Here is a 13597-nt window from a genome sequence, read left to right as displayed (position 1 = left end):
AGCAATGTACCTTTTCATAATATTATACATTCCATCATAGATTTTCCATTGTTTGACATTTTACAACAATGCAGACATATAATAAACACTACAGCACGTAAAAATATCAGCTGTGGAAAAAAAAAAAAACACACACACGGAATTAAAGAAGGCAAGGTAACTGATACCAGGAATAATTATAAGCATTTATTGATTTAAAAAAAAAAAACTGGAAAAATCACACCTTAATATAACTAAATATAAACATCACATATCCCATCAAAGGCAGGGCTACCTGTGAAATCAGTTGTGTGATCTACCAGCTAAGCTGGAAGTACTGTGTCTGTGCTGCATTCTGCATGGGCATGACAACTAATATGCTGTCTGTCCGCATAAATAGCCACTGACAAACTGTGGCCAAGAAACAATGGACCACTCTGTTGCTGAGCACGTCACCCAACATGACATTTTTCATTTCAGTAACTGCCTCACAGCCTGTGCCATTTGGATCCTTTGCACCAACACCAGCTTTTCTGAATTGTGCAGGTGGGAACTCTCCGTGCAATATATCCTATGTTTCGTAACCCTCGTGGCCTCAACCTTTGTTAGTCATTGTCCTCACCCATCTAGCCCCTTTTCTGTTCCCATTCCAGCACTACACAGCCCTCTATCCCAGCAATGCAGCCAGTCTTTTTACTTCTCTCCTTTTCCATTAGCTCCACCCCCCCCCCTCTCTGCCCTCTCTTCCCTGCTCTCCATCTAACCTTCCAACTCCCAATTGCACCTAACTGCCAGGCTGCCGTATCCTTTCCTCACCTTGTCCCTGGCATGCTCCCCAGCAGCAACTCACCATCCCCCACCCTACCTTGTTATACTTCCCCCTCCCCATTCCAGCCTCTTCCTTACCTGCACCCAGTTGATTCTCCCATCTCATTTGCTGCTGCTACTGGTTGTACTCTGGCTTCAGCTGACAGATCGTGTGTGTGTGTGTGTGTGTGTGTGTGTGTGTGTGTGTGTGTGTGTGTGTGTCGTATGTTTTTGACAGAGGCTTTGTTGGCCAAAAGCTTGTTTTGTGATAGTCTTTTTGTTGTGGCTTTCTATGACTCAGCATGTCTGTTATATGGTGAGTTGCACCTATCCTTTTCATAATATTATTACACCTTAATATAACGTTATAAAAATTAAATTTTAATATACTTCATTACAGAGCTTTGTTACTGTCAGTGAGATATAGTAATCATTTAAAAATTCAAATGCTCAAACATATCTATCTAAAAGCTCATTTTATGAAAAACTGTATCTATTGCATTTATCAAGTTTTGAAAAAATGCTCCTCATTTACAGAAGTATACTACAATGATCCTGGATATTTGGAAATATGTGTCCAAGACTTACGTTCCCAGATAATAATAGTTAGGGACATGCAAAATGCTGGAATATTGAAATGAGCATTGACACAATCTCAGATGCTGTGGTTCTCTCAGTTCAGTTTACAGTCCACACAGAGAGAAAAGTTTCATGCCACATAACAAAACCATCTAACTGAATGATTTTCAGAACTATTAACAATAATGCATATTTTTGCTAGTTCCAGGAAGGCGAAGTCGGCCTAAGAGTCTTGCTATATCTACTCCTACAAAATTACTATCCTTGGAGGAAGCTCGATCACGAGCTTTGATGTCATCTGGAAAGGGAGAACCAGAGTACATTGAAGTAGGTAAGTTGCAGTTCATTTCTCAAACTTGTCCGAGAAATGCGAAGTTTCTGCGCGGGGTTGTTGTTGTAACACATTGCAAGTCTGCTTATTAAAATTGAACTCATAAGAGAAGTGTGCAAGAATTAGTATCTACCACTTGCAGTGTAATAGTAAAATATTATTTCGTCCTTAGAAATTGCTTGGAAAATATTTTGTGCACCTTCTCATGTTCTGTTAAAAATACTGTTAGTTGAGAATTCACACTACATTGTATTGTAATAATAGAAAATATAGATTCCCATTCATTAAGTGTTGTCACATACAGCATGCATACTGTTTTGTGTTAATCTTCTTTAAATGTGGTCTAGCAGTAGGACCTGTAAAATATGTTATTATTCAATAGAACCTAAGAGTTCTTCTAATAAAAATATTGGTGTAGGCTCATGTTATCTGTTGGAATTACTGAAACAACACACACATATACAGCAAAATGTTGGTAGCTGAATACACTCTGCTGGGACTGTAGTCCTGCAACTTGAGTGGTTGTATCTGGTGGTGGTGTGTGTGTGTGTGTGTGTGTGTACTCTAGCTTGAAAAAGGATTTTTCCAAAACCTAGCAAAGTTTTCAGTCTTGTTTATGTGCCTGTGCATGACTCATCACCTCTAATATTCAGTGTGTTGTTACCTTTACTCTTAAATTATTTACAATGTATGTTACAATGGTTAAAAGCTACTGGCCTTATAAGTAAAAATTTGCATAAAAGAAAGTATCATTATGTATGTGCAACAACCCAGTACTTTATGTGAATTTGATGAAACAGGTGGAGGACCAGCCAGCCTTCCTGCCAAATACCACACTGTGATTGAGCTCCCTGGCGGTGGCTCAGCTCGTAAACGATCTGGTTCCAAAAGGTCACCTCTTGGATGGAAGTCTTTTTTCAGTAAATCAGGCCGCAAGACTGGAAAAGCAACTACGCCATCTGATTTAGGTCTCAATCAGGTAATTATTTTGAAAAAAAAATTAACTAAAGGCATAAAGTTTACACACAGAATGCAACCATTGACTTAAAAAATCAAGCTGGACTTGTTTTTCAAACTTGGTGCAGTGACAGTGATGTCATGAAAATATGTTATTGTTTATAATCCAGAATATTGCTGTATTATATGAAAACTATTGTTTGTTTGCTGTGTAAATTGGTTGTCGTCCTCACAGTTAGAAGATGTTTATGTTCCAGACAACTGCAGTAACGGAAGCAGATTTGTCAGTGGGAAGGCGACGCTTGCGACCTGTAAAGAGTGCGGAGTCATTGGCCAACTCGTCGAGTCGAAATTCTGCTGCAGTGACAGATACAGATCTCCCACTGCAAGCCCCGACAGCAGGAGTACCTGAGGATCTTGTTAGGGCTGGTGGTCATAGCCGCTCTGTTTCACATGACTCGTACTTTGATCAATTGGCAGAGACTCCAGCACGTACTCGTGCACATGCTAGGTATGTACAAAACAATGTTAATTATTTGTTTTTGTTAAAATCCACTGTGTATCCTTAAAAACTCGTGTTGTTTGGCACTAAAATGTTGACTCTATAAGCAGAGATAATAATAGTAATTTGTTATTTCATTTATGCAGCTGGAGGTATTTTGTGTTGTTAGTTGAGTGGCACTTTCTTTATTTTGGGATTTTAGTTATTACTGTCCTATTATGTGGAGCAAAATAACTACTCATACCCTCAACAAAACCTGTGGGCAAAACAGAATGCTATATTTGTTCAGCCTCACAATTAAAACTTTTTAAGCTTAACATTTTGAATGTTACAGGCCATCGAGGCTAGCAGAAGAGGAGCGAGAGGAACACTTCTCTTCTTCTTTGGACCTGAGTGAAATTCAGCTGAACTTTGAACTGGAGGAAACGGAAATGCGCATATTCTCAGAAGACGAGACGTTGCTGTCGGTGGGTAGTGGGAGCCTGATCTCCCAGGGCTCGCCTCGTATCTGGCCAGGGGCTGCCCTCAGGAGGGGGGTGAGTAGGACAGGCAACCTACCTGCCCCTCCCTGTGTAGTGTAGGCTAGCAGTGTCAACAGTTCATTAGGTCCTCTGTGAGTTAACCCTGCATTAATATCAGTTAATTTGTAAACTGCCTGCCCCATGAGTTGTTAACCTCTTTGAGCATCTTGACAGCCCATAGTAGCCAGATATGTGGTGTAATTTATGTAGCAACCTCTCCTTCCAGTTCACATAAATTTGTTATCGAGGAAATTCCAGTTTAACATGTCAATGTGAACTTATTTATTGATGGTCATTTTTGACTTGTGAAAGTTTCCTGGAATTTCTGTTGTTGTTTTTGTTGTTGTTGTTATTGTTGTAGAAAGTTGTGATTAGGTTTCTATAATATGTTATTGTTGCTAGTGTGTGAAATTTAGCAGTAAAATAGAAAGAAACTTCCACATGGGAAAAATATATTAAAAATCAAAGATTCCAAGACTTACCAAGCGGGAAAGTGCCGGTAGACAGGCACAATAAAATAACACACAAACACACACACAAAATTTCTAGCTTTCGCAGCCAACGGTTGCTTCTTCAGGAAAGAGAGAAGGAGAGGGAAAGACGAAAGGATGTGGGTTTTAAGGGAGAGGGTAAGGAGTCATTCCAATCCCAGGAGTGGAAAGTCTTACCGTAGGGGGAAAAAGGATGGTATATACTCGAGTGTGCGCACGCGCCTCCCCCCCCCCCCCCCCCCCCCACACACACACACACATATCCATCCATACATATACAGACACAAGCAGACATATTTAAAGGCAAAGAGTATGGGCAGAGATGTCAGTCGAGGCGGAAGTGCAGAGGCAAAGATGATGTTGAATGACAGGTGAGGAATGAGTGGCGGCAACTTGAAATTAGCGGAGATTGAGGCCTGGTGGATAGCGAGAAGAGAGGATATATTGAAAGGCAAGTTCCCATCTCCGGAGTTCGGATAGGTTGGTGTTGGTGAGAAGTATCCAGATAACCCGGACGGTGTAACACTGTGCCAAGATGTGCTGGCCGTGCACCAAGGCATGTTTAGCCACAGGGTGATCCTCATTACCAACAAACACTGTCTGCCTGTGTCCATTCATGCGAATGGACAGTTTGTTGCTGGTCATTCCCACATAGAAAGTGTCACAGTGTAGGCAGGTCAGTTAGTAAATCACGAGGGTGCTTTCACACGTGGCTCTGCCTTAGATCGTGTACATCTTCCGGGTTACAGAACTGGAGTACATGGTGGTGGGAGGGTGCATAGGACAGGTTTTATACCAGTGGCGGTTAGAAGGGTAGGAGCCAGAGGGTAGGGAAGGTGGTTCGGGGATTTCATAGGGATGAACTAGGAGGTTACGAAGGTTAGGTGGACAGCGGAAAGACACGCTTGGTGGAGTGGGGAGGATTTCATGAAGGATGGATCTCATTTCAGGGCAGGATTTTAGGAAGTTGTATCCCTGCTGGAGAGCCACAATCAGAGTCTGATCCAGTCCCAGGAAGTATCCTGTCACAAGTGGGGCACTTTTGGGGTTCTTCTGTGAGAAGTTTTGGGTTTGAAGGGATGAGGAAGTGGCTCTGGTTATTTGCTTCTGTACCAGGTCGGGAGGGTAGTTGCGGAATGCGAAAGCTGTCTGCTTGTGTCTGTGTATGTTCAGATGGATATGTGTGTGTGTGCGAGTGTACACCTGTCCTTTTTTCCCCTAAGGGAAGTCTTTCCGCTCCCGGGATTGGAATGACTCCTTACCCTCGCCCTTAAAACCCACATCCTTTCGTCTTTCCCTCTCCTTCCCTCTTTCCTGAAGAAGCAATATATATATATGAAGGATGGATCTCATTTCAGGGCAGGATTTTAGGAAGTTGTATCCCTGCAATATAAAGAAACTTCCACATGGGAAAAATATATCAAAAACAAAGATTCTAAGACTTACCAAGCGGGAAAGCGCCGGCAGACAGGCACAGTGAACAAAACACACAAACACACACACAGAATTACTAGCTTTCGCAACCGATGGTTGCTTCTTCAGGAAGGAGAGGGAAAGACGAAAGGATGTGGGTTGTAAGGGAGAGGGTAAGGAGTCATTCCAATCCCGGGAGCGGAAAGACTTCCCTTAGGGGGAAAAAAAGGACAATATATCAGCATTTGTGTTATGGAATATTCTGCAGAATAAGAAGGCTCTTTCTGACAGTTGTTACACTAATGTATTTAGTATCAAGATTGACAGTGAGCAACACATTATCAGCTGTTGCTCAGCAATAGTAACCACCAGAGAAATATAATATCATAAGCAGAAGCTCTGGACTTTGGGAATGGTGCTCAGTATATGATGCTTTGGATTCTTTGCACTGCATCCATCTTTGCTTCCACAACAGGAATCCATCATCATAAAACTCTTAAACTTGATCATTACCCTGATGTTAACATTTGTGGGTTAACATACCAATATGAATGACACCCATCTCCTGACAAGCCACACCAGTGAATTATGCCTCGAAACATGCTTTTTTCCAAGTACATTCAATTTCTCTTCACTTCTTTAGATGTTTACATTTGTTTATACATTGCGAACATTTTTCTGTACGTGCAACATTTTACAATAACTGTCTTAAAAGCTTCCATTGGAAAATTCTGCAATGCCCTTGGTAAAGAAACTGTTGATGACACATACATAAATTTAAACATATGGAGTTAGGGTGCCAGGTGTTTTGAAATGTCATCATAGAAAAATAAATGCATATAAAAGTATATGTTGCACTTATTCATTAATGTCAATTTTAACAGTTGCAGTGTATTAATAAATCCACAACAGTCAAGAATTATTTATTAATGTTAAAACGAGAAAGGATAGAACAACGAAATACAGCAATGAGGTAGGCAATTCCAGTTAACAAGCAATTAGGAGCAACATTGTGATTTTTGGCTACAAGCAGCTCATTCAAGTGTTTGAAATTTGGTGTGTCGATATCCACAGACACTAATAGCAAGTATTTTTTAAATATTTGTCAGAAATGATGACTGACTGCATAAGCATGGATTGTTTCTGCAGCATTAAATAAGTACAATGTAGGTGCCTTGCTCTTCCTTCCTCAAATTTCTTCTGCGGTCATGATTGAAACCAAACATGGAGTAGATCCAGCCTGCAGTCCATTGGTTGCCACCTGTATTCCAAATTTCCATGAGATTTTATATTTTTGTCATGTAGCTTGAAGTTTCTAACAGGCACCCTTGTTTGCAAGATAAGCTGTAGTTTGTCTACTGGTGAACAATGTTTTCATTTGATACAGATTGTTCAATGTAGCAGAACATGTATGGTAGTAACCCCACTATGATCCTAAAATGATTTTGTCACCAATTTATTGTGTGATCTGACAGAGAACTTGACAGTATATTATGAGCATACAGCAGATCTCTCAGCAAAATCTTGCTAAGCTAATCTAAAGTAGAAAAATGATCTCAATCTACCTGTTGGTTGCAATCAGATCCTTTGTGAGAAGATTAAGCTGTATGCTTACTCTAGATTTTGCCTTGTCCACTCTTATTTTCCTCATCGACAACAGTACAGTGTGTTTGTTACTGTCATCTCGACAGTTAGAACCGGAATGCTTCCAGTCTCACACATGATGAACACATAAAAGCATAATGCACAGTCTTTGCAGAGGGTCATCACTTGCATTTATTTCTGAATTGTGTCATCTCCCTTGTAAAAAACACTGTAGCACGCATTGAGCACATTTTTTTTGGTTTGTGAATCATGTTCCAAATGGCTCTGAGCACTATGGGACTTAAGAGCTGAGGTCATCAGTCTCCTAGAACTTAGAACTACTTAACCCTAACCTAAGGACATCACACACATCCATGCCCGAGGCAGGATTCAAACCTGCGACTGTAGTGGTTGCGCGGTTCCAGACTGAAGCGCCTAGAACCTCACAGCCACCCCGGCCGGCTGTGAATTATGTGATTAGCATTTACCAGCACACTTCTGACATACTTGTTTAGTCAATAATCTGTCTTATGATGATGCTTCTATCATTTTGCATGAGTTCATCAGTGACTGCTGCTTTATGATTTGTCATGATGGGTTTAAGAATCATGAAAGAAGGTTGTATACGTGGAAGAACCCTGGAGATACTAAAAGGTATCAGATAGATTATATAATGGTAAGACAGAGATTTAGGAACCAGGTTTTAAGTTGTAAGACATTTCCAGGGGCAGATGTGGACTCTGACCACAATCTATTGGTTATGACCTGTAGATTAAAACTGAAGAAACTGCAAAAATGTGGGAAATTAAGGAGATGGGACCTGGATAAACTGAAAGAACCAGAGGTTGTACAGAGTTTCAGGGAGAGCATAAGGGAACAATTGACAGGAATAGGGGAAAGAAATACAGTAGAAGAAGAATGGGTAGCTCTGAGGGATGTAGTAGTGAAGGCAGAGAGGATAAAGTAGGTACAAAGACGAGGGCTGCTAGAAATCCTTGGGTAACAGAAGAAATATTGAAATTAATTGATGAAAGGAGAAAATATAAAAATGCAGTAAATGAAGCAGGCAAAAAGGAATACAAACGTCTCAAAAATGAGATCGACAGGAAGTGCAAAATGGCTAAACAGGGATGGATAGAGGACAAATGTAAGGATGTAGAAGCTTATCTCACTAGGGGTAAGATAGATACTGCCTACAGGAAAATTAAAGAGACCTTTGGAGAGAAGAGAATCACGTGTATGAATATCAAGAGCTCAGATGGCAGCCCAGTTCTAAGCAAAGAAGGGAAGGCAGAAAGGTGGAAGGAGTATATAGAAGGTTTATACAAGGGTGATGTACTTGAGGACAATATTATGGAAATGGAAGAGGATGTAGATGAAGACGAAATGGGAGATACGATACTGCGTGAAGAGTTTGACAGAGCACTGAAAGACCTGAGTCGAAACAAGGCCCCCGGAGTAGACAACATTCCATTAGAACTACTGACGGCCTTGGGACAACCAGTCCTGACAAAACTCTACCAGCTGGTGAGCAAGATGTATGAGACAGGCGAAATACCCTCAGACTTCAAGAAGAATATAATAATTCCAATCCCAAAGAAAGCAGGTGCTGACAGATGTGAAAATTACCAAACTATCAGTTTAATAAGCCACGGCTGCAAAATACTAACGCGAATTCTTTACAGACGAATGGAAAAACTGGTAGATGCAGACCTCGGGGAGGATCAGTTTGGATTCCGTCGAAATGTTGGAACACGTGAGGCAATACTGACATTACAACTTATCTTAGAAGAAAGATTTCTAACATTTGTAGACTTAGAGAAATCTTTTGACAATGTTGACTGGAATACTCTCTTTCAAATTCTAAAGGTGGCAGGGGTAAAATACAGGGAGCGAAAGGCTATTTATAATTTGTACAGAAACCAGATGGCAGTCATAAGAGTCGATGGGCATGAAAGGGAAGCAGCGGTTGGGAAAGGAGTGAGACAGGGTTGTAGCCTATCCCCGATGTTATTCAATCTGTATATTGAGCAAGCAGTAAAGGAAACAAAAGAAAAATTTGGAGTAGGTATTAAAATTCATGGAGACGAAATAAAAACTTTGAGGTTCGCCGATGACATTGTAATTCTGTCAGAGACGGCAAAGGACTTGGAAGAGCAGTTGAACGGAATGGACAGTGTCTTGAAAGGCGGATATAAGATGAACATTAACAAAAGCAAAACGAGGATAATGGAATGTAGTCAAATTAAATCGGGTGATGCTGAGGGAATTAGATTAGGAAATGAGACACTTAAAGTAGTAAAGGAGTTTTGCTATTTAGGAAGTAAAATAACTGATGATGGTCGAAGTAGAGAGGATATAAAATGTAGACTGGCAATGGCAAGGAAAGCGTTTCTGAAGAAGAGAAATTTGTTAACATCGAATATAGATTTATGTATCAGGAAGTCGTTTCTGAAAGTATTTGTTTGGAGTGTAGCCATGTATGGAAGTGAAACATGGACGATAACTAGTTTGGACAAGAAGAGAATAGAAGCTTTCGAAATGTGGTGCTACAGAAGAATACTGAAGATAAGGTGGATAGAGCACGTAACTAATGAGGAGGTATTGAATAGGATTGGGGAGAAGAGAAGTTTGTGGCACAACTTGACTAGAAGAAGGGATCGGTTGGTAGGACATGTTTTGAGGCATCAAGGGATCACAAATTTAGCATTGGAGGGCAGCGTGGAGGGTACAAATCGTAGAGGGAGACCGAGAGATGAGTACACTAAGCAGATTCAGAAGGATGTAGGTTGCAGTAGGTACTGGGAGATGAAGCAGCTTGCACAGGATAGAGTAGCATGGAGAGCTGCATCAAACCAGTCTCAGGACTGAAGACAACAACAACAGCAATGATGGGTGACAGTTTATCGACATGTGGCTGATTTGTAATGTGGTGGTTAACACCCTAAAACCTCTTAAGCCCCAGAAATACTTCATGTCAATTCATTGTTTTGCTTCTGTAGACTGGCAAGCACTTACTGTAAATTGATGTAGCTGATTTATTCTTGGATTTGTAGAGGGATTTATCACTGCAGGTGAACTATTATGTCATGTTGATTACCTGTTTAGTGACTTACCTGAAACAACCAAAAACAAGAAATAGTTTTACACCAGCTGGTAAAGGACCAATGCTGCTGCCATAAAAAATTTCTCTTTTATGTTCATTATCATTATTGAATTACAGTGAATAGTGCATTACTATTTCTCTGACCTCGCATTTTGATTGATCTGTGTGTACTGAATGATGCTTGTTACAGTTAAAAGTAACAAAATGCAAATAAGGGAAGAACATGTGATTCACAGCATGGCGTGAATATTTCTGAAGACAAGTACTGTGTCAGATAATTAACCGTTAAGATGATAGTAACAAATACACTGTCCTCTCACAAAGGATCTGATTGCAACCAACAGGTAGATTGAGATCACTTTTCTACTTCGGACTAGCTGAGTGCGATACTGGTAAGAATCAGCTGTCACCTCAATCTTTTGGCTAAATTAGGGTTAAGAAAATTCTTTACACCACAAGTATGTGGGATTATGTTCCTTTTGATGAAAATTTATTAATTCCCATATTCGGCCACAGAGGTAGGTGATGGCTCATTTGCTGCCCCATGATGTAAGTGAATATTGATTCTTTTATTACAATGTTAATAAATAGTCATTGTTTTCCACAATGATGTAGATTATGTTAGCTACATTCACTGAACAGAAAACTGTTCATATAATGTAACTGAAGTGTTTATTTACCACATAGCAGAGATGCCGAGTCACAGATAGGCATAACAAAAAGACTGTCAGAATATAAGCTTCCAGCCATCAGTGCCTTTGGTGTGTGTGTGTGTTTGTTTATTTTTGACAAAGGCCTTGATGGCCGAAAGTGGATATTGTGGCAGACTTTTTGTTGTTATGCCTATCTGCAATTCAGCATCTCCACTGTGTGGTGAGTAGCAACTTTCCATTGTTACATTCAATCCTGGATTTTCCGTTGTTTGAGATGTTTATTTGTCGGTCCTTTCATTGGCTTGGAAAAAGTGACCCGTGAGGTAAATAACTGAGCAATGTCAGGCATGGTCTACAAGAGGAATTGATCGTATTCAAGATTGACAAAGGCTATAGGGCAAGGAACATGGTGCAGATTCTAGACATTTAAAAGTCTTTGTATACATCTTCATTGAAACTCTTTGTCCACAAGGAATTCGCATCATTGCTGTATACATAAGGTGATTCCGACAGACTGGAATTTCCATGACTTGTGGCTAATAACAGATTTTGACAGAATCAGGAACAAATTTACTGTCTAACTTTACAGTGGAATTTGTTCAGAAGGGCTGTAAGAAGGAAAGGTACATTCTTTAATATTTTGTTTGCATATTACAGATAACTGTACAACTCTTATACATGTTTGCTTAGTTTTCTCATTCACTGAGCTGCAGTTTTGTATGTTGGGATGATTATTCATTAGCACAGACACATCTGAAATGACCAAAATGCCCCATATATTTTGAACTGTGTTGAAATTCTATTCCATTACCTAAACAATGTTCCAAATGTAAGGTGAGACTATAAGGTCAGTGTGACTTGAATTTACTGTTACAAAACAGTTAAACACTTACCTCTCATAGTTACAGTATCTTGCCTAGTCTGTATTAGATAAAACAGAACCTACTACCGAAGCTCATGGATTAACTGCATGATTTTATGTATGTAATTATCCCTTGTGATTATTATTTTTGATTGGCTATTTCTGTTTAGTTAGAGGTTTTTATAACAGTTTCCTGTATTTTAGTGTACAGTAGTACTGGGTCCTTTCATTTCTCCAGTGCTTGTTTCTCTAATGAAAAATGTCATGCTAGTCTATATGTCAAGAATAACCCCCAATAAAATGCATTATAGATACAGACAAGATTTAGGTGGTATGGACATGTTAAAAGAATGGGAATTTGCAGGGTACCAAGATGGTTCCATTAAATGAAATTTGGAGGCGAGAGATGTACAGAAAGACTGAGACATATGGATTGAGGGAGTGTTGGAATTTGAGAGGAAGGGAGGAGAAGACTGGGTCAGAAGGGAGAGAGAATTGTGTGGATGATGATGATGGTAGATTAAGTGGCAGAGAGTAAAACAGCCTAAACCACAGGGTGGTGCACATATTTTGGAACACTGCAACTTTTTTGTCACAGTTGTTACTCTTCAGCCACTGCCAGTCACAACTGTTTTTATTAATAATTAAGAGTTTAAAAAAAATAAAAATGGAAAGGTTCTGCAGCTGAATGACTCTATTGATTGCAAATGTTTCACAAAGCTATCGAAATGCCTATAAAAATCGGACATTAGTATGCACAGCCAGTTGTTCATACAAAAGCATGCACAAAATGTCGTACATTGATACTGTTGATGAAATATTTTATTTGCTGGTTGTCAACCTTGTAATATTTTGACAAGGAGCCATAATTTGTGCATGGTTCACAAGAAGACAGTACTGGTCAGTATGCTTGCATGCGTGTCGCCACCAATTCAGTTTAGTAAAAAGGCAGACAAAGCCCAATTGACTCTAAAACAGAAAGTGGAGGCTGTATTATTTTACATGGAATCAAAGAGTGTAGTAGAGATTCAGCAACATTTTTATACAAGGTGGCTACTTGCAGACAGCCAATGTATAGACTAACCACAAAATTTGAATCTGACAGCAGTATTTTAGAGCAAACGTGATCTTGTGACAACACAGTCTGTACTTCAGGGAATACTGAAGCCGCGTGTTGAGGTTTGTCCCTCACTTTTGCCACTCCTAGTGGCATCTAGTGCCGAATCTAGGAAACTGGAGTGGTCAACTTACCCAGTGTAAGCTGCTCCCTATTAGGAGCTTCACAACTGCACTTCTGAGCACGTACCTGTCCCTCTGTTCAGGGCAGGCAGGCATTGCTGAGGGCCCACAGTGAGCGAATGTGACAGTTACCTGGGAGAATCTGCAGTGAGCATATGAGTCCGAACTAGGTAAGCGTCTGAGTGGATTGTGTTGCCTAATGTGTTAGAATAAGTGCATGAAGACTGTACAGTGGGCGCAGTTGTATGTTGCAGCCTGGCTAGTGCTGCAGTGAGCGGAGTGCAGTATATCTCACCTTGTGTTAGATTAACAGGTGGCGTGGGGACTCTGTAGTGAGCATACATATGTCTTGACCAGCATAGGGCTGCAGCTTGTGGGCACCTTGTAAAATTTGTATGGAATAAAGTATTTTTATTTAACAAGTCACATTCTGTGTAATCATTGCAGAGTGGAAATAAGGCGAATTCACTCACACTCTAATCTCAAAACTTAAATGTACCAATGCAGGACCAGAGGCCTGCAGCTGAACTGTGTACAGTGTAAGAGTGGCTTTGATATGAAGTCCTAGGAAAT

The 13597-nt window shown here is 40.2% G+C and overlaps 1 protein-coding gene across 26 annotated transcripts in view; it reads left to right on the top strand.

Moving 5' to 3' along the window:
* The window catches only part of LOC126284064 (GTPase-activating protein CdGAPr), a 718807-nt gene that overhangs the window by 659841 nt on the left and 45369 nt on the right, over nucleotides 1-13597 (top strand). For 6 of the 26 annotated variants that reach the window (XM_049982674.1, XM_049982667.1, XM_049982666.1 and 3 more), the window contains 4 exons: nucleotides 1568-1696; nucleotides 2497-2675; nucleotides 2911-3164; nucleotides 3490-3691. In XM_049982674.1, the coding sequence (XP_049838631.1) occupies nucleotides 1568-1696; nucleotides 2497-2675; nucleotides 2911-3164; nucleotides 3490-3691 (764 nt within the window). Of the gene's footprint in view, nucleotides 1-1567; nucleotides 1697-2496; nucleotides 2676-2895; nucleotides 3165-3489; nucleotides 3692-13597 lie in introns of all 26 variants that reach the window. The other 20 variants (XM_049982683.1, XM_049982677.1, XM_049982682.1 and 17 more) reach the window with 6 other exon arrangements.

The sequence above is a fragment of the Schistocerca gregaria genome, chromosome 8 (assembly GCF_023897955.1).
Source record: "Schistocerca gregaria isolate iqSchGreg1 chromosome 8, iqSchGreg1.2, whole genome shotgun sequence".
NCBI classification, from domain to species: Eukaryota; Metazoa; Arthropoda; class Insecta; order Orthoptera; family Acrididae; genus Schistocerca; species Schistocerca gregaria.
The sequence above is the reverse complement of the archived record's forward strand: the minus strand, read 5'-3'. Positions and strand labels throughout refer to the sequence as shown.